Raw genomic sequence first — 27,841 nt, 5'->3', positions numbered from 1 at the left:
AAATACTCTTCCTTGTCTTCTCTCTCACTTGCTCGCTCCTTCGTCCTTCCCTCTACCCCTCCCTTCCTCACACACTCCCCTCCTCCTCCTCCTCAGTTGTTCTGTTGTAGGCTCGGCCAGCCCAGAGTGTGTACTGTGTGTGTGTGCCCCTACTGGTTGTGTCCCGAACGCCAAGGGTTAAGCCCCTGCCATTTTAACGCCACTGACAGATCAGACCATTAGGGTGTTACCTAACAAAATGGAAGCCTTTAACCCTGAATCTGCCAGGCTGCCTCTGTGTGTGTGTGATCATGTGTGTGTGTGTGTGAGCGAGCGAGAGCCCGAGCCACACACACACACACACAGAGTGTATGTGTGTGTGTGTGTGTGTGTGCGCATGTCTCCACCTGGATTCTCCCTCAGCAACGTGACAACGACAACAGCAGTAAGTCCAGGAAGTGCAAACCAGGCTTTTGTACGTGAGCACACAAGAATGCATGACCACATATATATATAGACACATTAAAACATAAACGGCTATGTTTGATGAACTTGTTAACGTACTCTTATAGCATAGTGAGCTATCACAAAATGAAAAGCACACATCTCTTCGGCATTTGGCAAGCACGCATAGACATACATGTGCAATGCATAAAAGCCTTCTGTAGTATTTTTAGTAATTGATTCACACCAACAGATCATAATTTACTGACCATGGAATGACATAAGGAATGTCTAGATTATGAAGCTGTAAAGCACCTTAACATCTCAAGTTAACCTAGCCTCAAATCACTGGAAACATTTTCAACCACAAATGTTTACTGGCTATAATAAAAAGGAAGAGCTAAATGTTTTCAAAAACCCTAGACAGGGATAATCTCCAATTTCAGCCAAATTGCTTCCAAATGGTTACTCCATAATCCTGTAAAAACCAGAAGCCCATACCCACATACAGACTGGAGGGCCAGGACACAAGCAGACTGCTATCAGATTACATTTTCTCAGAAATGGATGGTAGCAGGAAGTGACCAGAGTAGAATGAGAGAGAAAAAAAAGAGAGCTTAAAGGGTGCAAAAGTAATACAGTGTACCAGACAAGACAACTAGGAGCTGAGCACATCATCAGTGCACACAACTGGGTAAAGTAGGTCAGTTGCCACATATTTTTGAGTTAAGTTGGCGATCATGACTTTTAGGAGATCCTCTTCAGTAGGGGTTAATCTAGGTTAGACTGCACAGAAGAAAACATTTTGTGCAGAACAGACATCCGAAAGATATCAGACATGAAAGAAATTCATCTACAAATACAGATTGCAGATGTAAAGACAAGTAGTAATTACGCATTAACTAGTCGCAAATTAAAGGTTGCGGTTGTAACTACCTTGTTACGAAGGACGTTAAATAACGCTCCAAATGTGCGCTAAATTTCGGTGAGAGAATGGCCACTTTCAAAGGGGTCCCTTGACCTCTGACCTCAAGACATGTGAATGAAAATGGGTTCTAAGAGTACCTACGAGTCTCCCCTTTACAGACATGCCCACTTTATGATTATCACATGCAGTTTTTGGGCAAGTCATAGTCAAGTCAGCACACTGACACACTGTGACAGCTGTTGTCTTGATTGTGATCCCGATGCCATTATATAGCGCCAATACTATGAGAATTACCCTCCTGTTTTCTTTGCAAACTTGTGGGCCTGTAAAGCCCCTCGAGACTGTGTACTGGGATTCGAGGCTCTAGCGAGTTACAATATCGTTGAAGCGTTTCAGAGAAAGAGAGAAAATAGTGCTAATAGTTTAGGCTAAACTGTTAGAGAGATGGAGAGAAAATTATGCTTTCCCCGAGCCGTATCCGTAAACAGAAGGCTAAACTATCAGCAACATTTTCTCTCATCTCTGAAACGCTTCGCCGTCGCCGATATTGATAGACTCTCTTTTAGTTAAGTCTGTCTTCCTTTTTTGGGTTGCTCGGCAGTGTAGGCAGTCGTTACAAATGCTGGAATAGCAACTTTTTCCAGCAGGATATTCCGCTGTTGAATCAGTCTTCACTTTCACTGCCTGAAGGGTCGAGCACACGCATCTGCATTTGTAGAACAGCCAATAGGAACGCCCTCTCTCTTAAAAATGGAAGTATGATTGGCCAACGTGTCCCGTCACTGGCTAGATTTTCTAAAGCCCGAAAACAGAGTCAAGAGGAGGTGCAGAAGACTAGTTTTCTCTCAGAACACTTGAATTACAATATGTTGAACGTTTGTTATGGATTTTTGCCCATTGACGGCAAAAATAAACTGCATGCCCTGGCTTTAAGTGATTTGAACGATGTAATACTGTCAACAAAATATCTTAGGACAAACAACGAAATCCTCACCACAACAACCTGCAGAAAGTGCATGCAGAAAAACTTGCCATGCAGCTTTAATTACTCGTTAAGCGTTTTCCAAGAAGAATGAGGAATTGTACCAGATCCAATGAATGCCTAGTTAAGTTGGATGATGTGCTGTAACCTGCTAGGCTTTTATAGGCAAATAGAAAAGATAAAGGAAAAGACTACAACTAAAATGCAGCTTCCATGGCAAGCATCTTTTTCACAAGACTTCAAGTGCAACTTGTTTAGTACAAAAGAAGTGAGCAAAATTTCCTACACTTTTTTTGCAATGTTGATCATCTGTGATAATGGATTATGATCATGGGGTTTTACCTCCTGAGGTTATGCATCTACAGGCCAACGAATACAACAAGCAGTATGTTTAAGCAAAGCTTTCACCAGCTTAGTCAGAATTTACATGCTGAAAATGGTTACAAAATCTATTTAAAGTCTAGATACACAAAACACACAAAGACAGAGTGAAGTCTGTGTATTCAGCTAGTAGACAAGTATTCCTTTTCATGATAACCAATGCCCACCGACTGGTAGTCATTTTACAAATAAGCATGCCTTCCTTTTCAGCACCACAACGAGCGTAAAAACCTGTGGAGCTAACAATAGCAGAACGTCTACACACACACACCGACACCTCGCTCTCTCTCTTTCCGCTCTTACCACATTCTTGTCATACACACACATCAAACGTAAAAAGTGGCTCAAGTGGAGCCATTTCTGACTATCTGTTTATAACGGGCATATCGATTTTGACAGATTCCCCTCAACATTTGAGTCGGACTCCGATAGTTTTGTATCGATGTAGCCGTATCTAAGGCTATTGTATCGATATCCGATACGAATCGGTTAATATTTACCCCCCCTCGAATCCATTGTAACTGACTGAATTCAAGCAAAAGCTCATGTTCTCCATCAAAGAAGACTTTTTACAGTGACCTTTCAGGTCTCAAGTATCACTTAAAGCCCCAAACTTGAACTCATTTTATCAGAGTATGAGTAACATTAATTGAATGTCCAAGGTATTTCTTATAAGCATAAAACCATGATACGTGTCATCATACCCAGGAATTCTAGGGAGAGTCCTGCTGGTCTAAAATATGATGACCAAAATTCAATTCTGGAGTCATTATGGTGATGTTAAATGTACGATTTGCAACCCAAGTCATTTTCCTCCGAAGGGCTGCATGATATTAGCCTGATAATGGACTCATCCAACAGATTCGGAGCAGTGGGAATGACAGCGAGCTTCAGGAATGATAATCAGGTCATTTTTTTCCTGTGTAGAGTGACGTAGCAGAAGACAATCAATGCAGTGTGTGGAACACCTCACAGCACCCTGGCACAAGGACGACCATTTCAGGACTATTTTTACCATTGATCATCTCGCGTGACACTATAAATTTCACCTGATTCTTCATCAATAGCTGTGATTTTACAAACATGTTCTGTGTCTACTACTGTTCATTAGCTACTCAAGAAACTGATTACTTTGCTAAGTGACCAGTGGGGTAAAACGTCCAAAGTCAGCCTAGTTAACCCTTGTTTTGATGGCATTTAAGCCAGGCATGACAGTGCACACAAAACAGCCATGTGGCAGGGAGTCAGTTTGTCCCCTCTTGGACACATGCCTTGCTGCTGCATGTATCCAAGTCACCGGTCTGCTTGTTTGCTGCACTGAGAGTGGAGAGTTGCCATGTCAGCACCGGCCACACAGTGGAAGCAATTGTTACAGGCAGACTGGAAAAAAACCAACAACTTTAGAAATGTGTATTCCATAACCTGTAAATGTGCGATAAGTCTTGTTTATATCAGATCAGATGTTATTTCAGGCAATACTGGTCATGTGGGTTGTCACATAAAAACACTAGTGGAACCAAAACTTAATAGAAACATAGTTGGAGAAGTGGCCGGTCAGACAGAGACAGAGGCAGGCAGGCGGCTGTTTAGCTAAAACAAAACTTTGGAAAGCCCCTGTGAATGCATATTACTCTATGTGTTGAATGAATATGGTGTTTTTCTAGGAAATGTTGCCATACAGCTACACACTGAAGGGAATACAAAGCAGAAGTGGACTTTCTTTCATTAAGAGGTCGACCAATAGTGGATTTTTAAAGGCCGATGTAATAACAAAGTTATATAGCCAATTAACTGGCCGATATCTTCTTTACTTCTGCAGCAGCCTAGTCAGCTACTTTGCATACGGCATTTTTAATAAATCTGTTTTTTGTCACTCCGAATTTAATCATTTGTAAGAGAATATCCTGAAGTGGGATTTGGTGGATTACATTTTTGGAAAATGTTCTATTTATTTGAAATGGGCGATGCACTGTTCTGTGGCTTACAGTATAACTGGCCAGGATCACTTCTGTTGTGCGTCCCGTAACATTGTTAATGCCCCTCTTGCAAACCATTAATGTTCGTGCATATTCCCAGGGTAAGGAGGATCCTTAAGTGTGCGATTTCATTTCATGAATGGATATGTGGCTGGATTACTTGGAAGAGAGAACACCAAATTGGTATGTTAAAGTAACAGTGCATGATTTATTTTCCTTCCTGTCTGCCTGTCTGTCTTGTATTGTGGACAAAGAGCTGATAGTGTTGCGTTATATATATTCAAGATATAACTTTTTTTCTCCCCCTCAACCTTGACTTTGTGTTCGGAGCCTCCATGCAAAACGGTGTTGTATGTTCCCACATGACTGGTGGCGGCTGTGCAGCCATCGGCCACTATCAGAGCCCAGTTCTGCCAAAAAAGATCTTATCGGCGCCGATTAATCGTTCTACCTCTACCTTCAATACTACATAGCTTTCATGCATTTAAGTGTTGTTTTAAATATGTCAGGTGGGGAGGGTAATACATTTCAACCGGCTACTTGTGCTGGGGGGAGAGAGCCCACAATACCTGCCAGAACACCTGTGGCAGCAGGACTGGTGTTATTTGTATCTGCTGAGTTTTGTTTTTGTCTGAAGCCTTTTCTACTTTAATAGCAATTGTGAAATGACAACTGAGAAATTACTAAAGGGTGTCTTACACATTCTCCATCTCCCCTTTATTTTTATCAACCCACCTTAGTTTAAAAAGCGTTAAACAAAAAGAAAACATTTTCACTGAATTTCTATACCTCCTCATGAAAACAGTGCCTCTACAGGTATGCAGGGCAATCTCTTGACAATAAAATACCACTTCTTACTATTTATTCAAGGGCCAGTTCATTGTAAGCCATATGGCCCACCTGGTCAACAGGTGGCTATTTATCGAAGGAATACCAGAAGTCCAGTCCAGTCTGAACCAGTATTTCATTGGGCATTGGCTACACAAATAGCAGAGTAAGTGAAGTTATTGTCGAGGTGGGAAGTATTAAGTGTGGTAGAGGCTATGAACTAGTCTAAACTCAAAGTGTGTTTATAGTGCAACTGAAATTAAGGAGGTTAGCTTCATTTAAGTCAATTCCCAACTCATCAATCCCTTCATGTACCTCCAACTGTGTAAGACAGGTTGGTCACACTATAAATACACATGCTTGAGTCAATATGAAGTCCAACAGGATAAACAAGAAACGGTTTAGTCTGTCAAACATTGGAAGATTGCTCTTCTCCAGCTCCATGAATTGCCCAAGGCCTTTGGGTGGGACCCTGAGGCCAAAACAAGTACTCCTGTCCTCTTGGCATCTGATACAACAAACAGGGAAACCGACAGAACAGGCAGTTCTCAAAGCACAAGAAAGCATTCAGATCTTAAAAATACTATATAGATCTGCTAAGTTGAAACACATAAGACTTTAAGGCACTTCTGAGGAGTTACAAAATTGTAAATGGGCACGCCGTTTCATACCTGTCTAATCTCCTTAAACTTTATACCATCCTGTGCTCTCTGCTCTCAGAATACAGGACTAACGTCTGTCCCCAGCATCAACAACAAGTCAGCAGGCTGCAGGATCTCAAAACATCAGCAAGCCTAACTCTGTTGAGGTCTTTAAATCCAAACTTAAAACTAATTTTTCTGCCTTAGCTTTCAGTTAGTTTCTTATTGTTTGATTACATCACACTTTGAACCTGCCATCCCAGGCGGGTTGGTCTCAGTTTCAAGTATTCTACTAAGCTTAGCATGTATAGTTCACATTAGAGTTGCGTCCGATAATGACCAAAATTCAGGATCGAGTATCAGCGAGTACGCAACTCTATGCACCAATCAATAATTTATTAACCCAGAAAAAAAATCAACTTGTTTAACCAGAAATCAATTCTTTTTCGCCGCTCTAAAACAGTAGCCTTCACTGTGTTGTCGCCCTAGATGTATCAAGGCTGCCACTGGCAACTACTGTCCACTATCCATACATGGTCAGTAGTAAACAGCTGTTAAATAATAACAACAACAACAACAACAACTATATATACTTTTTATCATGCTGGTATTGGATCGGTACTCGGTATCGACCGATACCGCAAGTTCAGTTATCGGAATCAGTATCGGGAAGGATTAAATGGTATCTGAATATTTAAAGTTCACATTTGTCCTGCGGGCGAGAATACTGTAAACTTCCTGAAAGCCACTGCATCTCTCTAACCCTCTGTTTGCTTGTTGTCCCACAAGCACAAGCGTCCAAGCTGTATGCCTCTCTCTCTCTCTCTCCCCCTATCTTCTGCCCCATGTCCTCTCTTTTCGCTCAGGCTTCTCTGTGCTGGACAATCGGCCGTCCTGGGACCTCTCACTCTCCCCCTCACTGTCGTCGCCTCATTCCAGATGTTTTGGATCTGGATCTTCATCCTCCTGGGGGATTCTGCCTCTCCTCTTGTCTCACTCTCCCTCTATGTGTCCTTTCTCCCATTTGTGTGAATAGTGTGCTTGAACTTTGCATGTCTGTCCTTCCTGGAAGACCTGACTACATGATCTGAACCAAAGCATTCAATCACTTTCAAACCTTTAGGAAAAGTCAGTAATTCAAAATGGCATAAAGAACTTTGCTCGGTGTAGCAAGCAGTATGTATCACAACTGTCTGGAAATGAAAGCAAAGTTATTTGATTCACAAGACATGATTACGACTGTCGGAATCCTACAGTCAGTATTTCCCTGAAAATATCACCACGGGTTATAATCCCAATCTTAAAAACTATAGTACAACAAGGGTCCCTCGCCTCTCATCCACATCGACACCGTCTAGCTGGTCGATTTCATGGTTTCCCCAGCATTTCCTGTTAACATTTTCACAATGGCTGGGCTCACGCTCGACCAGACCCTAACAACTGCTGCGTTAAAACCGTGTCCTACAGTGAGCTACACAGATGCTATCATGATAACACCACAGCCAGACTTGGATGGATGGAAACAATAAGAGCGATACCATACTAACCTGAAGAGAGTTATCACCAGTATTAGGTCTAAATATTGTGGTTAATCATTAGAATAGGTCAGAAACAAAGAAGAATGTGGGGGGAATGTTACATTTCCTGGTAAAAAGCATGATTCACTGTTGTAGCGGGAGGTTGTAGCTGGCTGAGTTTTAAAGCTAGAGTGATGATACGAACATCATATAAAACTATAAAACCTAAGGAATCCATTAGTACCAACGTGTCATACTAGCTGTTGCAAAGGAGGCTAAATAACACTCTAAATGTAGGCTAAATTTTGGCACGGTATGGCCATTTTCAAAGTAGTCCCTTGACCTCTGACCTCAAGATATGTGAATGAAAATGGGTTCTATGAGTAGCCACAAGTCTCCCCTTTACAGAGATGCCCACTTTATGATAATCACATGCAGTTTGGGGCAAGTCATAGTCAAGTCAGCACACTGACAGCTGTTGTTGCCTGTTGGGCTTGAGTTTGCCATGTTATGATTTGAGCATATTTTTTTAAGCTAAATGCAGTACCTGTGAGGGTTTCTGGACAATATTTGTCATTGTTTTGTGTTGTTAATTGATTTCCAATAATATAAAAATACATTTGCATAATGCAAGCATATTTTCCCACTCCCATGTTGATAAGAGTATTAAACACTTGACAAATCTGCATTTAAAGTAAATTTTAAACAGATAAAAAATATGTGATTAATTGTGATTAATTATGGACAATCGTGCGACTAACCGCAATTAAATATTTTAATCAACTGACAGCCCTAACTCTTTGCATTTACGCCCATTGCACAATACGAGGATTGAACTGCACATGTTGTAACTGAAAAGACACTTGTAGCAAGATTAAATTCCAGAAGGAATGATCTGCGAATAATACCATAATATACTGTATAATATAACCATAATAAACTTAACAACGGCAACAATGGGCAAGGTACCTTTCAGCCTGTGACACAAGCAAAAAAAAAAAAAAAAAAAAAACCTAGTGGGAGGTGGAACATACAGATGTATTATCAAAACGTTTCAGTCCTGATGCAGCAGAATAAGAGTGGATCTCGAGTCATGCCTGTCTGGTCACATCACTCTCAGGAGGGTTTTTCATAAGAGGCACCCCTCCTCAGGCTAATCCAAGGCCCAACATAAAATGCAAAGCGACATGTGTCCCCCATCACTAGCCAAGGGTGCCAACTGTCTGCTTGCTCTTAAAAGGAGGGCACTTGTTCGGCAGAGGTAGGGATATACACACGGCTGTTCATTTTAAGCACACCTCAAAAGACAGGTGAAAATAAATCTGACTTGATGTGACCACTCAAAAACAACATCACCCATAGCTATCTTGCTGTAGATGCCTGAAAAAAACATCACACGCTGAGCCACAACAGAGAATTTAATAATTCAGATATAATCTCACAATTGGCATCAAATAGATAGATATATAGATAGATCAAATGTTTCAGATATAATCTCACAATTACCATCAAAGAGATAGATAGATAGATAGATAGATAGATAGATAGATAGATAAAATGATTCAGATATAATCTCACAATTAGCATCAAATAGATAGATAGATAGATAGATCAAATGATTCATATCACAGTAATGCTTTCATTAATGCTTGACTTCAAAGGGGAAATGGTAGTTATAAAGCATGCCCTTAGATTTGAGCCACCTCATTATATACATAAAGTGGTGAATTTGATATCAGAAATATTAGTATTCTGGTGCAAACACAAAGTAGGCGTTTTGGTTGTGTATATAATCTGTTGTGTGGGTGATAGCTGCTACTACCACGTCGTGGACAGACAGACAGACAGACACCCTGGCGGAGGCACCACCGTCCACCATTACACGCCTCCATAAAAAGGCTTTTCACGGTTGAGCTAATCTGACAAACTTCTGAGATCAATGGCTCCATGAAAGCCCATAATAATCAAACCCATCTACAACAGCCGGCTTAGCACTAAACCAGTGATCATACTGCTTTATTATTATATATATAAACTTTAGTGAAACCCAACTTTGCTTCAAAATAATGCTTTTTCTCAACTAACCCCGTCAACAACAACAACAAGCTATCTCATGCTAACGTTAACTTGGCTTGCCAACAACAACCTGTCCATCTGTCCGGCTACAGAAACCCCAGTGGCTACCTAACCCCGAGCTAACAGCCTATTTATGTGGTTATATTATATTGATTATAGGGAAAGTCACTCAACACATATACTCCTTTAAAATGTGTATCTAGATATTCACATATATAGCTTGGATGTCTCCAAATACCGACACACGACAGACAATGAAATGGACCCCATCTCAGTGTGTTAAAAGGCTAAAGCTAAGCTAAGTTAGCATGCTAACTAGCTAACTCCCTGGACACTCAACCTGCCCAGACAGACTCTCACTTAATCACAAATAAATCATAATTAAACACAGATAATTACACTTTTAACTCTTTTGTTTAGTAGCATTCATTGAAAGGTTTATATATATTATAACTTACATTATATTTTACTGTATTTGTGCTTTTAAATACAAGTTTTGCCGGTGTGAAGTTAGTTTAAATGTGTGTGTGTGTGTAGCTGAACGACCACACTAACTGTTACCTTTAGCTAACATCAAGCTAATGCTAAGCTAGTTAGCTTTAAGTTAGCAACCGATGCTAACGCCGATAAGAGAAACTTCCTCTTCGTCGTTCGTCATAATTTAATTGATTTAATTAAAAAAAAAATAGTTGATGTGTGATAATAAAATGAACTTACGAAGTCTAGGAGGAGCTTGACCGAGTGTTCCCCCCCCTGTGATTATTCAGATGTTGGTTGTTTGGCTGTCTTCAGAGGTATAAATCCCGGGGATCCCCTCTCTGCTCTCTCGTCTCTCTCTCTCTCTGCTGTCCGCTGCCACTCCGGTTCATCATGTAATGAGCCACCGCGGCCAGGCGGCGTCATGCTGCGTTCATACACACCTCGGAAATGTTAAGTTCCCCAACACAGGATGTAAAGAGAAAATGATGCGTTTGTGTGACTATAGGGACAGGATTGAATGGCAAACTTAAAACTCCAAATTAAATTTAAAAAGAGCATATAAATAAATAAACACCACTATTTAATTGTATAATAACCTATTATTGTACTCATTTAATTGTATTATGCTTGTGTGACACAACAGGAGTTTTGTTCACTGAATCATTCTTAAACCTGCAGTTGGGAGAATGTTTTTGGCATCATCGGGCAAAAAATACCATAATAATCAATGAATCAATTAATCAATACTTTAATTACCATGTCAACCCACAGTTGATTGGAATTTGTTTCGGTGCAGTGTTCATTAAAAACAGACAAAAGACAAAAGCACACACATATAAAAAACATAGAAGACAACCACCTACATTTATACAATCATTCAGACCAATAAAATCCTAAAATGCTAAAATACTGTGAAGAGCCTTGTGCTATTGCAACTTCCCCTAAAGTGTCTACTGCAAAACATTCCTAAGTGCATGTTGACTGGAGCTCAATTTCCTCCTGCAAAGAGCCTATGCATTAGAGTTGAGGTGCCATATAGCATCAGGGTACGTGCTGTTCCTGAGGCGGGATGTCCTACACCTCAGACTCCGAAATCTACTTCCAGAAGGAACCTTTCAGCATATTGTAATTCAAGTGTTCTGAGAGAAAACTAGACTTTTGCACCTCCTCATGGCTCTGTTTCAGGCTTTATTAAATCTAGCCCGTGACGGGAGACTTTGGCCAATCACAGGTCATTTCAGAGAGAGAGTGTTCCTATTGAGCGTTCCTATTGGCTGTGCTCCAGCTGGTGGGCGGTGCTTGGTATTTCCTCAACTGATCTCAACATTCTCATTTTACAGCTAAACAGTACACTACAAGAGGTTTCTGAAAACATTTTTATGCAAGAGGCATTACACGAACAGAATATTGATTCATTTTTGATCAGCGCTGCCTAGTTTGACCGTTTGATCGGAGTTTGAGAGTGATTGACAGCTGCTCAGAGACGGCGGGCTCCAGCTCAGCTCTGATTGGTTGTTTTCCTCAAATCTGTGAAATTTTGCACATCCCATTAGGAGTTTTTAATCATATTTGCTCCATTTCTACACACTGCTGCTTTAATTGAGTCAATTAAACAAGATTGTATGGTGCATTTGTTTATGCTGGATATTTAACAGTTAAATAATCCTTAGACATTTCATGGATCTGGCTCACTTCCAACCCCTCAGGATCTTCCTCTGTGACCACAGAGGACCCTGTAGCAGCTCCAGGATCAACAGAGACAAGAGTCCCCATGCCACCTTCCTGAGAGCCACTATGTTTCTGAGGTACACTGTTGTCCTCAGGGTGTACCTGGTCAGCCTGCTCCTGAAGTACACACAGAGACACAAGAGACCCTTTCCCATACACATGTGCTGGCTTGGCTTGACATGCGGCTGGACTACATAACTAGCCAGGCCACCTCTGTGGACACAACTTGTGATCTGGTGCTGGTGTGGGAATTCCTGAGGTTATCCTCACTGACTGAGAGCCCCCCTATGTTTCCTGGCTAATTGCAGACCTTGAAAATGATCACCTCTTTGAATCACAGTTTACCACCTGCCTTGTAGAGGTTCAAGCCAAGGAAATAATGGTGCAGAAGATCAGGGAGTCCTTAGCTACAATATGGAGGAAGTGCTCTCAGGTGTATTCCTATTCAAGCTGCTCTATGGGGCCTGCTAAAGGAGGCATGAGAGCAGCAGCCTTCTTCTCATTTCTCACCTCTCTAAACCAATTCACTGAACAGGTGCAGGGATGGACGTGTGCACAAAAGTCCTTGGGATAGCTCAACACTGGTTCATTCAAGTGTCTGTGCTGTGTTAACCCCACAGGATACATAAAAGGCTGAGTGTAGAATTCCACACAAGCCGCAAATAGCTTGTTAAATCCACTTGGTAGTGTGGAGGGGCAACATTTCAAATCATAACATCCCTACTGCATTTCCTCTTCTTTATATCAGTGATTCTCAAAGTGGGATCCATGGCACTCTGTCAGGGGGGTCCGCGAAATAATTTGCTAATTGTGCTCTATCATTATAAAGTGCATGTCTACAGATGGGGACCATTTGCGCCAATAAAACAAGCATATTGTGTCCATTACTCCCACCCACGCTGAAACTCTAATATGATTGTAACACACAGCAATATCTGGATTTATTAGGACTATGCCAGTTTTGCAACTGTTCATTTTCTGAAAGCTTTTAAGATCAATTACTTGAAATATAGGCTATACATGCTGTCAAATTGAGTCCATAAGTGGTATTAACATTCAATAACTGCAAATTTCCCCACTTTTCAGACTAATAAAAGATTAACTTAACATGATTAAAAGTGAAAGTGAAAGTGAAATGTGTTTCACTATGAAACAGGTCGGAAGTATTTAAGTTGAAAAGTTTTAGAATACAAATAGTTCCAATGGTATTTAAGAGTACAAATGGTAGTAAGCATATACTTAATCTGTGTTACGGTTAAAAGGGGGTCCTTGGCAGATTTTCTCCCCTGTAAGGGGTCCCTGGCCCAAAAAGGTTTAAGAACACCTGCTTTATATAATGCAATCAATCAGTTCATTGAATAGTTTTCATACAGAGATATCTGAGTGAATCAAGCTTTGGAAGCACAGTAAAAACAAGTAGATAACTGCACTTAATCACATTGCTAGGCTCTTTGTGAGAAGCATGAAGTGATCAATTTGATTAACCACTGAAAAGCATACGCTATGTAATAGCTTTGGTGGTACATTCTAGCCAGATAGATGTTTACATATATTTTCCTCTAGAAATGCTAGGTTCTGTTTGTAGTAAAAGTTCATTAAGTGAAATATATTACAGTATTTAGAACATGTTGTCTAGAAGAAAAGACGAACAGGACAATTACACGCATGTAAACACATTTGAGAACTCTAGCACCACCTACAGGCTACTTAAAAAACATGCTCATCACTAACTCTTACTATAACTACTGCAGTAGTTGACAACTAACTACTGCAGTAGTTGACAACTAACTACTGTGCATCATACAGCTCCAGTATTCACATTCCATTCCTATTGTTTAACCTGTTGAAGTCATCAGTGGTATTTAGTGTCCCAGTTTGGCTCCACTAAACATGATTATTAAGCAATCAGCACCCACGCACTGAAAGGCTTAAAAAACAAAACAGCATAATGTCGACAAACAGATAGTTAAATCTGCAAATTACAAATTTTCAATCATATTTTTATTGGAAAATTATTGAAAACAATGTAAGCATTAAAAACATAGGCATTGGATAGAATATGGCTAGTACTCAAGCTTAAACTGTGTTCCTTACAGAGTGCCTTAAATACCAAGCATTGAGATTTCTACATAGGATAGCTAAAAATACATATCACACTTTACTAAATTGACTTTATAAAATGTCACTGTACAATAAAGGTTCAACGAGTGGCAAATCTATACAAACATACTGTAAAGAAACCATTTTAGTAGAACTATCGAGACAAATTAAAATATAACAAAATAAAATAAATTCGCTTTTTGAATATCTGAAGGTTACCGTAAGCTCCAAGAGTCTAGACCTGATTTGTAGAAATTAATACATCAACATTGGAATTAATATATTATGGAAAAATACATTAGTTAAATGTTGCTTTAAAAGGGTGTGTGGCAACCCTGGCAGCCAACAGATGATATAAAACTGAAAAGTATTTAAACATTGCTCATCAACGGACCCAACAGAGGAATATCCTGGTCCACAGACGAGCTGTCAACGGACAATTTGTGGTTTCAACTGATTATTGTGTCAAAATATATTACAAGATGTTGCTATTCTTTCTAATATGTGCAAAAAATTATCAACCAATTTATTGTTCGCAACCCAAACTAGTGTACAGGGAGTCCAAATCAGTAACTTCCATGCATGAAAAAAAAACAGGTTCCATACAAAAAAGGCGAGATGTAAAATATTTACCAACAGATACAAAAATATCAACATGAATAAATTAATTTCTTCTACATTTCTTTACTGCCCCTCCCCTCCCCTACTTACTCCCTCCTTTTTTCTCTCCAACAAATGGAAAAGCAACCTGGCAAACGTAGAGAAGGGTTCTCTATATCTGAGGCAAAGAAGCCCTTTTATACGTCGCTATGTGTCCTTCACTACTCTAATCAAGAGTCTGACCCTCTGCCCTGCATCCGTCCACGCCATCAGAAAGTGTGAAATACATGTACAACAGTAGTTGTAATTGCTTTACAACAATTAAAGAAGTGATAGCAGACAATCAGGAAGCAATCTTGAGAAGCGAATAAAGTGAAGGCCCGAACTCTGTGACCTGTTAAAAAAAATCCTTTCAGCTACAGTGGTCTGATAGCAGGTTGTTAGGCATCAATCTGTTGCTTGTGATAATGTACCAGCTACCGCCATATGCCAGACAGAAGGTTCCTCATAGCAGGCTCGCAAGGCTGGTGGTCGGGCCGTTCTGGGCTTGGATCTGGACAGGAGGGGGGCCATCGGTCCACTGAAAAACACAACAGAAAAATACTGTAATCTCATCACTGCTAAAATAAAGACACGGAAAATGAGATGCAGAAGAGTGAGAAGTGATAATGAAGAGTAATGACAGGGAAACTGTAATCTGTGTCACATACACTGATGAGGTTATGCTCAGGAAGGCTGCAGGCAGCGATGTGGTCCTGCAGCAGCTGCTGGGAGAAGTTCTGGTGCATCTGGGCTGCTTCATGGGCATCCATGGTGTTCCCCAGGGCCTTGTTCAAGTCTGCAAGCACAACACATGGTCAATATTAGAGATGCATTCATCCAACTTTTTCAGTCCCGATAGCAATACCTGGACTTTGGGTATCTGAAGATACAGAGGACCGATCCGAAACCAGAGTTGAATTAATAACCTGTAGAGCTGCAACGAATTAGTCAAAACTTAAACAGGAATTAAAATTCCCATATATAATGTATATAGTATATACTTATAGAATTGAATTGAATAGATCGGCCCCATTGTCACTGATGCCTGATCCAGCTAGTGTAGTCAAGTATTCTCACAGTAAATAGGGCATGCAAAGCCTGTTTAACAAGCACATAATCTAAGACCGCAAATGATGTGTGAGATAAAGGAAAAGGTCATGTATGTCATACCTTTCAACAGCGCTGAAGACCAGAGCTGAACAGACATGTCGGGGATCTTGCTGGCCAGCTGCATGGCAGGTACAACCATGTTGTTGCTTTCCTAAAAAGACAAAAGGGAAACTTTTTAGAAAACAAACCACGACAAGGCGATCCTCATTTATAAATAGGCCCTTTTCACATGTCATTGCAGGGTAAACACAGGTGTAATTAATAACATTAACTATGACCCTGTTCCACTTAGAGGGGGGGGGGCAGGGCCCTGGTAATTTGCATGTTGGCTAACTGGAATGGCTCTGACACACTAAAGAGAACAGGATTCATTTGATCACTTACACCTGTGTTTACCCTGCTAGGACATGTCAAAAAGGCTGCTGTGAGAAGCGCCTATATTGTAAGCATTAACAGGCTTTCAATATGCAGTGGAAACCGCTTATAGTGATCGCGTCCGTCCAGGTCAAATTGATCACTATAAAGTGGATGATTATTTTCAAATTCTCATGCAGATTACCATCTAATTGACATTTTGTATATTTATTACATGAATACAAAGTAATGAAGTGGACCGCTTCACTATTTACTGCCTCGCTGACAATTCTTCTGCCTTTTCCCTCATCGAGGGTGAGACACTGCCGGCGTTTTTGGCCGGCTCTGTGTTATTGCAACGCAGACGGTGCATGCAGATGAACCACGGAGGGGAGGCGTCCCGTCTACATAGCCTACTGCTGCCGTCGCTTCGGTGGCGCAGAGAGAAGATTACTCTATTCTTCCCCATCTTGATTTCAATGTGCATACAGCACCAGCCGCTCTGCGAGGCAAAGTATCAAGGGAGTAAAGTAAAAAACAATACAAAAAGTGAATTAACATTAGTCTAATACAGTTTTAAAATGTTTTTCCATATATTGTCAGGTATGAAAACGACCAAAATGAATAAATTAAGCAAATTATTTAAACAGCATCTGTATAGGAATGATTATGTCCCAAGCTTTTTGATCCATATAAGCGGTTGATCACTGTAAGCGGTTTTCACTGTATGTGCATGCTATTGCATCCTACAGAGCTGGGGTTATTTTTGGATCATTCATGTGCATAATACATTAACACAATTAATAATTTGTGCACAGAAAATATAAATAAATAAATAATCTCTCACAAATTATTAAAATGTTTGCTTCAAATTAGCTTCTGTAGGAAAAGGAATTTGTTTTGTTGAATATGTTTTAGTATAGAAGTGTTATAGAAGTGTTATATAAGTGTTATTCCATTGTTATAAATTACTAAAATATTCCTATAGTATCTCAGTGTTTCTCTGTCAGTTGATATTGGATCTATATCTCGTGGCTTCATAGAACTTATTTTTGTTTTGTCATCTTACGTGAGCACAAGAATGGAAGGGCCCATTTAGCTGCAGTGCACCTCCTACTTTGAAAGAACATTAATGATGAAGTCTCAAGGTGGATGTGCTCTGACCCAATCAAATGGCACCGATGCTTTGCTGACTAACACAAACATGCTTCAGCGGCTCAACTGTGACGCGTGAACACTGACGAGTCAGCTAACCTGAGCTGGCTTCATTCAGTGCCATCACTCATTTATTTTTTAATTTGGTCATGCCACAACAATAAAGTCAGTACAGCTCATCTGGCCTCAACCTAAAAAAACAAGCTGATTTATGTGCATATCTATACATTCACCAATAGAGCCATTAAAAGTTCATTATAGGGGCTAACGAGGCGGGATATGAGGCATGGATTTGGAAAGATCCTGTGAAGTTGATTGTGATTTATTACAAAGATTGTTTATATGGTTTGCAAAAAAAATAACGTCCCGATTTATAAAACTCTGGACAAACGGTTTTACAAAGGAAGCGCCAGCTGCTCACGGTACATCATGGGGGTGAACAAGAACAGATAAAAACATTACAACATTTTATTCTTATCTTTGATTTGACTAAAAAAAAGATAAGACAAAAATGTTCTGGTCTGGTGACCTAGTTGTTTCAACAGCTGTTATTCAACCGAGTTCACAGGTTGCGTCCGAAATTCCGTACTAACATGCTATTTAGTACGCTAAAACAGTGTGTGTGATATTTTAGTGTGTCCGAAACCCTAGTATGCAACCAAGAGTACTTGAATTGCATACTATTTCCGATGAAGTATTACAGTATGCAACGCTGGACACTACACCGGCATAAATATCCCACCATGCAATGCGGTAGTGACGACAACGTTCATAACAAACAATGGCGGACAACTCTAACATCAATAACGCTTAAGTGTAAGTATAAAATTCCACTTTGCTAAGAGTAGTATAGTTTTTATATATTAGTTATATTAGTCCAGACTTTATGATTATCACAAATCCTCATTTGGTCTCATGAGGTAGGTACGGGATGTTGAACGATAACACGCATATTGAGTATGTAGTGCATAGTATGTGATTTCAGACGCAGCCATAGACCAAATATTGTAAGATGAATATCAGCTTTTGTGCGAGGTATTAGGTTAAATTTGTCATGTATATCTTAGTCTTACTCTGTGGTTGCCCAGTACATAGAAGATGTGTCCCAGCAGAACCAGGGAGCAGGCAGTCAGTCTGTTCAGATCCTCAGCATTCGACATCTTCAGGGTTTCCCTCAAGAAGCGTCTGGAACATGACAATATACACATATATAACATATGTACAGGCACAGGGTGGATCTGTAGGTGTTTAGGTTTTCCATGAAGCAATTTAAGGTCTGACATACTTGGCCTCGTTGTAGCGTCCTTGAAAGAAGGACAGGAGTCCCCTGATGTAGAAGGCTGCAGCACGGAGGCAATGGGAGCTGAATCCAAAACAAAGACAAAAGTTGTATATTTAACAATCTGAACCAGTTTCAACAAAATGCATTGCTATTATATATAAACACAAACTGTAAAAAAAACCTTATGCCTCTTACCTTACTGGGAAGTTATGGTCTGGGTTTATTCTTTCTAGGAGGCTGTACAGCTGAAGAAGAAATAAAACAGGAAATAAGTTTTAAAAGTGAACCTATTAGATATTATTAAAAGGGTTGTTTACACTTAGGTTTCCTTTTTTTCTCAAAATAAGAGCATGCTTTTATAACTATACTCCACAGACTGTGCTCTTAGAAGAAGAAGACAACAATCACTTAAATTTGGTTATCAAAGTACTGTGCTGAGTAGGACATTTTACAGTTGGAAAATTAACTCAACAGCGTACTCTAGTGGACAAACTATGTAATGGCATTACTGTTTCGAAATTACAACAGACATGTAGTAAATTTGGCCTTTCTTGCAGCAATTTCTTGTTACTCTGTGGTCAACAACCAATATGTCTGTGGTAAGCTATCAGATATGCTGATCGGGCTCTAAAAATACATAAACCGCAAACATAATATCCTGTATACTAACCACTTCTTTTAAAAGGGCTTCATTGCATTACATTGTTGTTGTAAATTCCCTACTATTTTCATAATATACTGGGTTTTATGTTGTTACTTTTAGTCAGGCACCCCTTTTGGTCGGCCCAGGGTCCTAGTGTTATTCAGGTAAGAACTGGGGTTATATCAGAAACCATCAGTGCGCTGCGGCTGCAGAACCCGCATTCATTAAGAAAGTAAATTATTAATAGAATGCAGAACTTATTTACTGGTGGTTGATGTGGTCCCAAAGTCCCAAAGAAATTAAAAATACGTTTCCCCAGTTTTAATCGTGTGTCCCTGTGTTAACTGTTCATTTATGTCTCAGTATCTGAGTACTTAGCAGTCCCAATCAAATGCAAATTATTTGATTTAAATCCCTATTGTAACGACACACAGCTCAAATATGCTGTTTCACTGTGAGATACGACACAGTACAGCACTTTAAGTGGCAGTTTCTGAGCTTGTTTCTGCTGCTGTTATTCAGATTCAATCACTAATAAGTTTGCAATTTGCAACATTCTTTGTATAATTTTTATTCTGTCTTACAGAAACCATTCTCAATTGAGTTATTCATTCAGTGGACATTCATCACTCATGCACACTATGAAGATTCATCTGTATTGCTGTCAATCAGTCAACACTAAATAAACAACGTGTTCTCTGTGTCTGCTCTCTGAAGTCGCTGTTGTGGATAAGATGGTCTCAGCATCATACTTCACAAACTCATCATCTCTAATAATTGTTGTAATTTAAAGACGTGAGCCGTTATTACTTCACTGACCTCCTGGTGTCGGTTCCCTTCCCTTATGTAGACACTGGCCAGGTTGGTTACGATGTATGTCCACAGTTCCTGGTGTGTGGTGAGCTGAAACACAACAATAGGGACGTCGTTGAGATAAGAGGAGAGAGCAACTGCAGCAGCAGAGTAGTAGAAGAAGAAGAGAAAAGAAGTAATGCGAGTCAAAGAAAGAAGAAAGACACAGGTGACATTATGTGAGGAGAGGCAGTAACATCACCACGTTACTCACCCGCAAAGCTGTGGTGAACTGTGCCTCTGCATTATCCATACAGTTCACTGAGATACAGTACAGACCCTGGGACATGACGAGAGCAACAGGAACAGATGTCAATTTGTAACCAAAACAGACAGTAGTATTGAAAAAAATGTGGTTTCTTCAGAATAAGAGCTTTTGGAATAGTCTTAAGAAAAACTAAGTAAAATAAAAAGTTAACTACTGACAATGGATTGATTTGTTTTCAGTAGATATTACAGAGAAACACACGTTTTAGTTTAGTGCAACTTATTGTGCTTGAATTTGTGACTATGATCTCATACATTCTGTGTTTTTTGTCTTAAAACTTGCCTTGCAGTAGAAACCCTAAGGCAAACACAAATGTTTAAGGTTGAAAATACTCACTAATAGCGTGTGAAGCTGAGCAGCGTGGTTGGTGAATAACCTGGGGGACTGTTGGCACAGCTGACACACCTGTGAGATCTTGACGGACAGAACAGAACATTCACAAGCTCATTCAAGCATGCAAATCCGGTTTTGTGACATGCTACAAAATAAAGCTGCTGGACTGCATCTGCTGCATCACAGCCACAAATTAAAGACAACGTAAGCATGGATACATACCTCTTGTAACGCAGTGGCCTTATGGCCCGTGACGAGTCTACACATGATGATGTGCTCCAGTAGAATGACTTGAAAGGTAGAGAGGATGGGGCTGCAGTCCAACACTGAAACATTGAGATAACAATTAAAAAGGGTACACAAACAAGTTGTGCTAAATATGTGTGAAAAGCTCAGTTCCCCATTATATAGTTATGAATAAATATTAAATAATTTTAGGGAAGCACAGGAACACGTTGGGTAACTCACTTTTTAGTTTCTCTAGTTGCATAAGAGCTTTGTCTGTGTACTTCTGGGCTTTCTCCAGATAGCCTGCCTGCATGGAGTGCATGACGGTCACCTGTAAAATGACAAGAAAGACTTCACATTAAGCACTGTGTGAATCAATTCCTAATGATGACGTGCATGTTAACCAAATCGCTGCAACACAGCAGTTGCGTCAAGTTATCCATGAGGATAATACTAACTGTGTCCTTTATAAAGGCTTGATTACTGGTTTTCTTTTAATTACAAAGTTTTAGATGCATCTTAAACGAATAATGAAAACACTTCAGCAAGGCGACCTCTTGTCTTTGTGCTCTCTTCTTCTTCTGTCAAAATGCATTCTGGTTCAGGTGTGGAATGTAGTGTGACTATTATTTCCAAGGCCAAAAACATCTAATCTTTCCCGGCTGTTACAGTGTGCATCCTTTAAGAGGATAAAAGCACAACAGAAGACCAACAAAGTATCAAATATATTTGATGAAAACAATTTCACTTTAAAAATTCCAAACGCACAAGGTTACATGCTCAGGAAGTGTTCTTTGAAAACTACATTCTTGATGTAAGGTGAGTACTTTACTTCATGACCTAAAACCACTTATAGACTACACCAAGTTAAACTAAAAACTAGAGATGCCCCAATTGCAATTGTCTTGGCCGTTTACAATTTCCGATTTTTTAAAAGGCTGACATGCCGATTCAGATTTTTTTTCTTCTAAGAACTATAATTCCGCATACACAAACATTTTAGTAACTTTTCTTACGTGGGAAATTGTAATTCATATTAAAACATGGACTAGGGCTGAACGATTCTGAAAAATATCCAATTGCGATTATTTTGACTGATATTGCGATATTAGAGGGAACAATAATTTCTACAGGGATTTTTCACATTTTTCTTGAAAAACAAAGTGGTTATGGTGTGAGCTTTTTGCAGGAATCTGTACCAAACAAAGATGTTTTCTTGAGTCTGTAGATTATGATGTGTAGGACAGGACAATATTTAGTTTTTTTTAGTTAGTAGTTAGTTTTTTAAATGATATTTTGACGCACATTTCCCATTTAGCAAATATTGCGCCTCCTGTGATTTGAAAATTGCAGTAAGCCATATTGCGATTTCGATATAATTTTGATTTATTGTGCAACCCAAACACTAACTATTAATTAACTAACATTTTCTCCAAAACTGCAACACGTTTAAAAACCTTCTCTCACTTAAACAAATCTCAAAGTTGTTCCAAATGTTTTTAAGGTTGTTCCTCCACGGCTTATGGCCGATCAGCTGACAACTGGCCGGTTTCGATTGGTGGCTGACTGATCCATGCATCTCTACTAAAAACTAGCTGAAATGTGGCTAATGTGGTCGGTGTGTTAAGTTGGAGAATCCAGTAGTTTGCTACTAATCTAAAAACACACTAAGACTGCAGTATAACCACAAAAATCAAAGCAACAACAGCCCTGGTGTTGTCTTGGGAGAATGTTAATGTGGCAAAGAAAGAGAAGTGGCCTTACCAAATAGACGAGGACACACATGTGTTCCTTGGGCAGCCAATGGAAGAGGTCAGCTGGGTTGCTGGGAAGAATCTCATCATCGTGGAGTGTAGAAATGGTCTGGATGCACTGCTGCAGCTGCTTCAGACACGGCTTCACACTCTTCACCTGGGGAGACATGGACATGACAATATATATACCATCTCAGCTTCAAGTAGTTTGAGACAACCAGAACAGTAATTTAAACCAGTATAAACAACTCTGTCCCACTTAATCTAACCCTTCCAGACTGGTTTTCCTACCTGTCCGGCATCCAGGTAGTGTGTGACCTGAAGGACCAGGAAGAAGACCCTCAGGGACTCCTTCTGGATGGGGTTTCCCTGCCAGTTTTCTACAATAGTTCCGCACAGTGTGAGCAGAGGATGCACCTCCCCAAGCTTCCTCTCCATTAGCAGCAACTAGAAGATAAAGAAACACATCACCACAATCAAACCTTGACAGAATTTGATGTTTAAAAACAACAACTGTGGTATAGGTATTACTAAGTGTATTGATATACACAAACAAATGACGCAAGAAAAGCATGTGTGGTGTTGGAGACAAAGAAATCCTTGTTTCTACTGCCATGGTGTAACAGCATAAATAGCATAACAAAGTAAAGTAGAGCAGATGACTCACCATTCCTTTACTGAGGAGAAACAGTGCCCTAGAAAGCAAAAACACCAAGTAAGCTTTTTCACCATCAAGTAATCAGCCAATTTATACAAATATATTTAGAAGCCGTGTGTGCCACAGTTTTATTAGTAGCAAGGGTGCATCAGTAACAAGGCGTGTTAAAATGCAAGTACTCAGAACTGGTGAAGTGCGTCTATCACAAGAGAGGGGTGCGTTAGTTTCTAAACATTTACAAGAGCAACATTTTACTTTAAATAAAGATGGACAGCAAAGAATGTATTTTCTATGCAATGAGATTAAGTGATTTGAGAGGTCAAAAATAACATTTGCAAAGTAGCTAAACGGAACTTTGATTTAGGATATGTAGTTTGATAAATGTAAATGATGTTTCCTGTATTCGTGGCACTGGCGTATCTGTTGAAGGATTTTGGAAATGGGAAGTCAGCAACAAAATTAGAGCTGCAACTAACGATTATTTTCATTGTTGATTAATCTGTCAATTATGTTCTCGATTTATTGATTAGTTGTTTGGGCTATAAAATGTCAGAAAATGGTGAAAAATGCTGATCAGTGTTTCACAAAGTATAAGATGACATCATCAAATGTCATGTTTTGTCCGCGACTCAAAGATATTCAGTTTACTGTCATAGAGGAGTAAAGAAACCAGAAAATATTCACATTTATGAAGCTGGTATCAGACAATTTAGCCTTTTTTCCTTAAAAAAATTACTCAAACCGATTAACAAAATAGTTGGCGATTAATTTAATAGTTGACAACTCATCGATTAATCGTTGTAGCTCTAAACAAAACAGTATTTCTGTCAAGAGTTTCATTGTCCACTTTCTATTACTTGGCTTGGGAAAGACCTTAAGATGGCAAACCCTCCGTATAAATATGCAAACTGAAGGGGAGTGGATCGGTGAGGGTGTAGTCGGCAAATGGAGACTTACAAATTACTCTTTAACAATTTTTTTTTGCGTGCCCGAAATTAATAGTAATGTTTGTAAAACATGAGATGTCAGATGCTAACCACTAAAAGCCTTAAATATGCAGTCAACAAGAGTATTCAGTGACATTTACCTGGTATATTCTGACCCAACCACTCGGGCGTACTCGGCTCCAACCCCCAGCAGGTCACATGCTGACACCAAGTCCTTCTCCAGTGTATGAAGTTGCTGAAAGAGGCAATAACAACATTCCTGTCTTTGCTGGGGGACTCTTTTGCTATTTGGACACACAGTCTAGACTCTTTCAAAAATCGAAATAAGACAACAGACAAAGTACAAGTGTTGGGCAAACAAACAGCACACAGATTTCAATAAGGCGGTTGTAAATACGTCAAACACTGTTGGACCTGCGCATTGAAATGACTTTGTGAGTGCAAAACAATGTCACCCCCCTCCCTATTCCTGCTGATACATACCGCCAACTGGAACAACAATCTGCAGTGCCAGTATGGGGTTTGTTGTGAAATCTGGATGGCCTTGCGCAGGAGGGGTTTTGCAGAGTCCACCAAATTCTGAAAATTGATTAAAAAAAAAGGATCAATAGTCAACAATCAATAATAAATAACATTGCACAGCCTACCCTGCACGTACAACCATGACATACACAACCCTACCTATCTTACAAGTGCAATGACCTCTGTTTACATTACATCTATTTATATATTTTATACTTCTAGTGTATTACCTCTGTTTATATTTATTTATTACTTATCTACTTTACCTGTTTTATGTGCTTTATAACTATGTGTGTTTTACCTGTTATATGTTTTATCTGCCTGGTTTAGTCTTGTCAAGTATTTGTTTTAAAGCACTGATCAGAAGTGACAACTGTGAATCTCGTTGTATTCAATACAATATACAATACTGTGAAGGACAAGAACAGTCTAAATAGTATAGTCAAAGTGTGCTCCAAGATTAGTGGAGTTCAGCAGAAGGACTTGGGCACAATTTGGGAGAATCAGGTGGCCGAGAAAGCAAAAAAAATTATCAGCCAACCAGATCACATTCTTTCAGCTGAATTCTCTCTGATGCCTTCAGGCCGACGTTATAATGTGCCCTTAAGGAGAACAAATCGTTACTCCAAGTCCTTTATCCCTTCTGCTGTTAAGCTGCTGAACACAGACCATACCCATTTTATATGACTGTTATTTAGAGGAACTTTAAGATATGTTGTTCTTATATATTGTTTCTTATATTTTGGCTTTTATTGCCATAATCCTATTTATATGGTTCTTATTGTAACTTGTCGCTCCGACTGCCCCATGCCTTTAATATGTTTCCTTTGACTTAACTAATTATTGGCTGTCTGTTGTACGTATGGATGTATGGACTGGGAATGCTACAAATGAATTGCCACCTTGGGGATGAATAAAGTTGTCTGAACTGAACTGAATGACAATAAAGCTTTTTATTCTATTCTAATCTTGTCATTGTAACTCTGTGTAAGAATGTAACTTTTTTCTCATTTTATGGGGATTGGTTATACAATAGATAAACTAGTAGATATAGTAGTAGATATAGTAGTAGCCTACATATTTTTATAATATTTTTCATATTTTTTAGTCAAATTTTCTTCTTGTTTCTTGACTTTTGCAATGTTTAAAAATGCAAATTCCTTGTATGAGGAAACCTTTTAGGCAATAAACCTGATTCTATAAACAAGGTTTGGAACTGATGCTTCAGATGTCCATGACAGAAAATGACACATTACTTCTGTCTGGGTTCTCAGTGACCCTCACATGATTAAATATATAGATTGGTGTTGACAGCACTGTTACAAGCTAATGTTACCTCTAACGTTACCTTGCAAAAAAATAATGACTTTAAAGGTCCACTATCGTGCTCATTTTCAGGTTCATAGTTGCATTTTGTGTTTCTACTGGAACATGTTTACATGCTGTAATGTTAAAAAAAACAACTTTATTTTCCTGATACTGTCAACCTGAATATGCCTGTATTTACCCTCTGTCTGAAACGCTCCGTTTTAGCGCATTTTGACAGAATTGCAACAGAATTGCAACAGAATTGCGTTACTAGACAACAGCTTGGGTCCATGTGTACTTCCTGTCAGCTGATGACATTCACATCCACTGCAACCAGGAATAAACCGGGACACATTTAGAATGTTTACATTTAAATCTGTGTAAAGGGTCTAAATATTGTATATTTGTGACATCACGAATGGGCAGAAATCCTGACAGCTTGTTTCAAATGCAGAGTTTCTGAATACGGGCTGTGTGTATTTCCCTGTGGATTGAGTGTTTCAATACTTTCACAGTATTTATATAGAACTTAAGCCTGCTTTATAATAAAAAAACAAACATGAAAATCTCACTTTTTTTTATAATATGGGACCTTTAATGTGATTAAAACATGATCTTACCTGTTGACAGAAGAGTTCTGACAAGATGCTGGCAGCTTCAAATTTGACATCTTCAAACTGAGGGACTTGTTGAGAGATAAACCACTGCAGAACAAGAAGACAGGAGAAGGTTAGTTTTGTGTTTACTGTCTTTATGAAGCATTAATAATCCCATAACGAGGCGTATTTCAGCTAACACCTCAGAAAACAGCAAAAGGGGTGGACAAATATTTAACAAAACACTAAATGAATCTTTAAAGTCAACTTCTATACACATTAAACCTCCCTAAATGAACACATAGTTAAAGATATTCGCTGTTTTCTGCTGTTTTTCTGCTGCCTCGCGGCCTACACCCTCCGCCTCATCCCCGCTCTTTCCTGCATCACACGTCCCGTCACTCACCGCCTTCTCCAGGTGGCTGCGCGCCAGCTCGCTGTTCTTGGTGTGGTGGTACAGAACCGAGCCCAGTTGAAGATGCGTCCGGGCCTCGATCCTCTGGGGCGGTTTGAACTGAAACACCGCCTGTAAGCAGTGCACGCAGAGGCGGATCTTGGGCGGACTGGAGGTTCTGAAATGCTCCGCGAAGCCGAGCAGGGCGAGGTACCAGCGCTCCGGGGCCTCCACGTTAGACGCCATCTTAACCCCGACAACAACAAGGCGCTCAGCGCGGCGGACCAGACGCGCGGGTTGCCAGGTCCGCTCATGTAGAGAACCCACGATCACAAGCGCGGAAAAACCCAAATCCATAGCGTTTGTTTGCTTTTCTTCTTTTTAGTAAACATTTAATCATGTATAACTAACATACATAGTTTAATAAAAGACGTTGTGTATTTATAGTTTTTAAAAAAGACAAGAGGTACAAGTGAACTAATTTCCTCAAGGGCTGCAGCTATTTCCATTTCATGGGACATTACATAACATATATTTAATTTAATTTAATTTAATTTAATTTAATACATTTAATTGATTAATAACTAACTGTACAATAAAAAGAATAGCCATTAATAAATTTGTTTACAAATTAATTTACTAATGTATGAATAAATGTAATAAATTACAAAATAATTCATTATATGACATTTGAATGGGCAATAAAAAGAAGAATTATAAAAATAATTTACAAAT

At 39.5% G+C, this 27,841-nt stretch overlaps 2 protein-coding genes across 6 annotated transcripts in view; both read right to left on the bottom strand.

Moving 5' to 3' along the window:
• Nucleotides 1-10,650, bottom strand: part of gatad2ab (GATA zinc finger domain containing 2Ab) — a 34,908-nt gene extending 24,258 nt beyond the window's left edge. For 2 of the 4 annotated variants that reach the window (XM_074635646.1, XM_074635648.1), the window contains exon 1: nt 10,470-10,650. The gene's annotated coding sequence lies outside the window, so the exon portion shown is untranslated. The remainder of the gene's footprint in view (nt 1-10,469) is intronic. The other 2 variants (XM_074635647.1, XM_074635649.1) reach the window with 1 other exon arrangement.
• Nucleotides 10,651-13,939: 3,289 nt separating this feature from the next.
• Nucleotides 13,940-27,478, bottom strand: LOC141767905 (MAU2 chromatid cohesion factor homolog). 2 transcript variants are annotated; one of them, XM_074635637.1, is made up of 18 exons: nt 27,119-27,478; nt 26,737-26,820; nt 24,770-24,865; nt 24,427-24,521; nt 23,349-23,376; nt 22,973-23,128; nt 22,692-22,838; nt 21,168-21,258; nt 20,922-21,025; nt 20,703-20,780; nt 20,313-20,378; nt 20,057-20,149; nt 18,799-18,848; nt 18,607-18,684; nt 18,395-18,506; nt 15,873-15,963; nt 15,371-15,498; nt 13,940-15,240 (listed from the first exon to the last, which is right to left on the bottom strand). In XM_074635637.1, exons 1-18 carry the CDS (start codon nt 27,461-27,463, stop codon nt 15,166-15,168), a joined length of 1,917 nt encoding a protein of 638 aa, XP_074491738.1. In that variant the 5' UTR covers nt 27,464-27,478; the 3' UTR covers nt 13,940-15,165. The 2 variants fall into 2 exon arrangements, with proteins under 2 accessions (XP_074491738.1, XP_074491739.1); XM_074635638.1 differs by having other exon boundaries at nt 20,066-20,149.
• Between the last annotated feature and the right edge of the window lie 363 nt (nt 27,479-27,841).

The sequence above is a fragment of the Sebastes fasciatus genome, chromosome 5, assembly GCF_043250625.1.
Source record: "Sebastes fasciatus isolate fSebFas1 chromosome 5, fSebFas1.pri, whole genome shotgun sequence".
Lineage (NCBI taxonomy): Eukaryota > Metazoa > Chordata > Actinopteri > Perciformes > Sebastidae > Sebastes > Sebastes fasciatus.
Note: the sequence above shows the minus strand (reverse complement) of the source record. Positions and strands in the feature narration are given on the sequence as shown.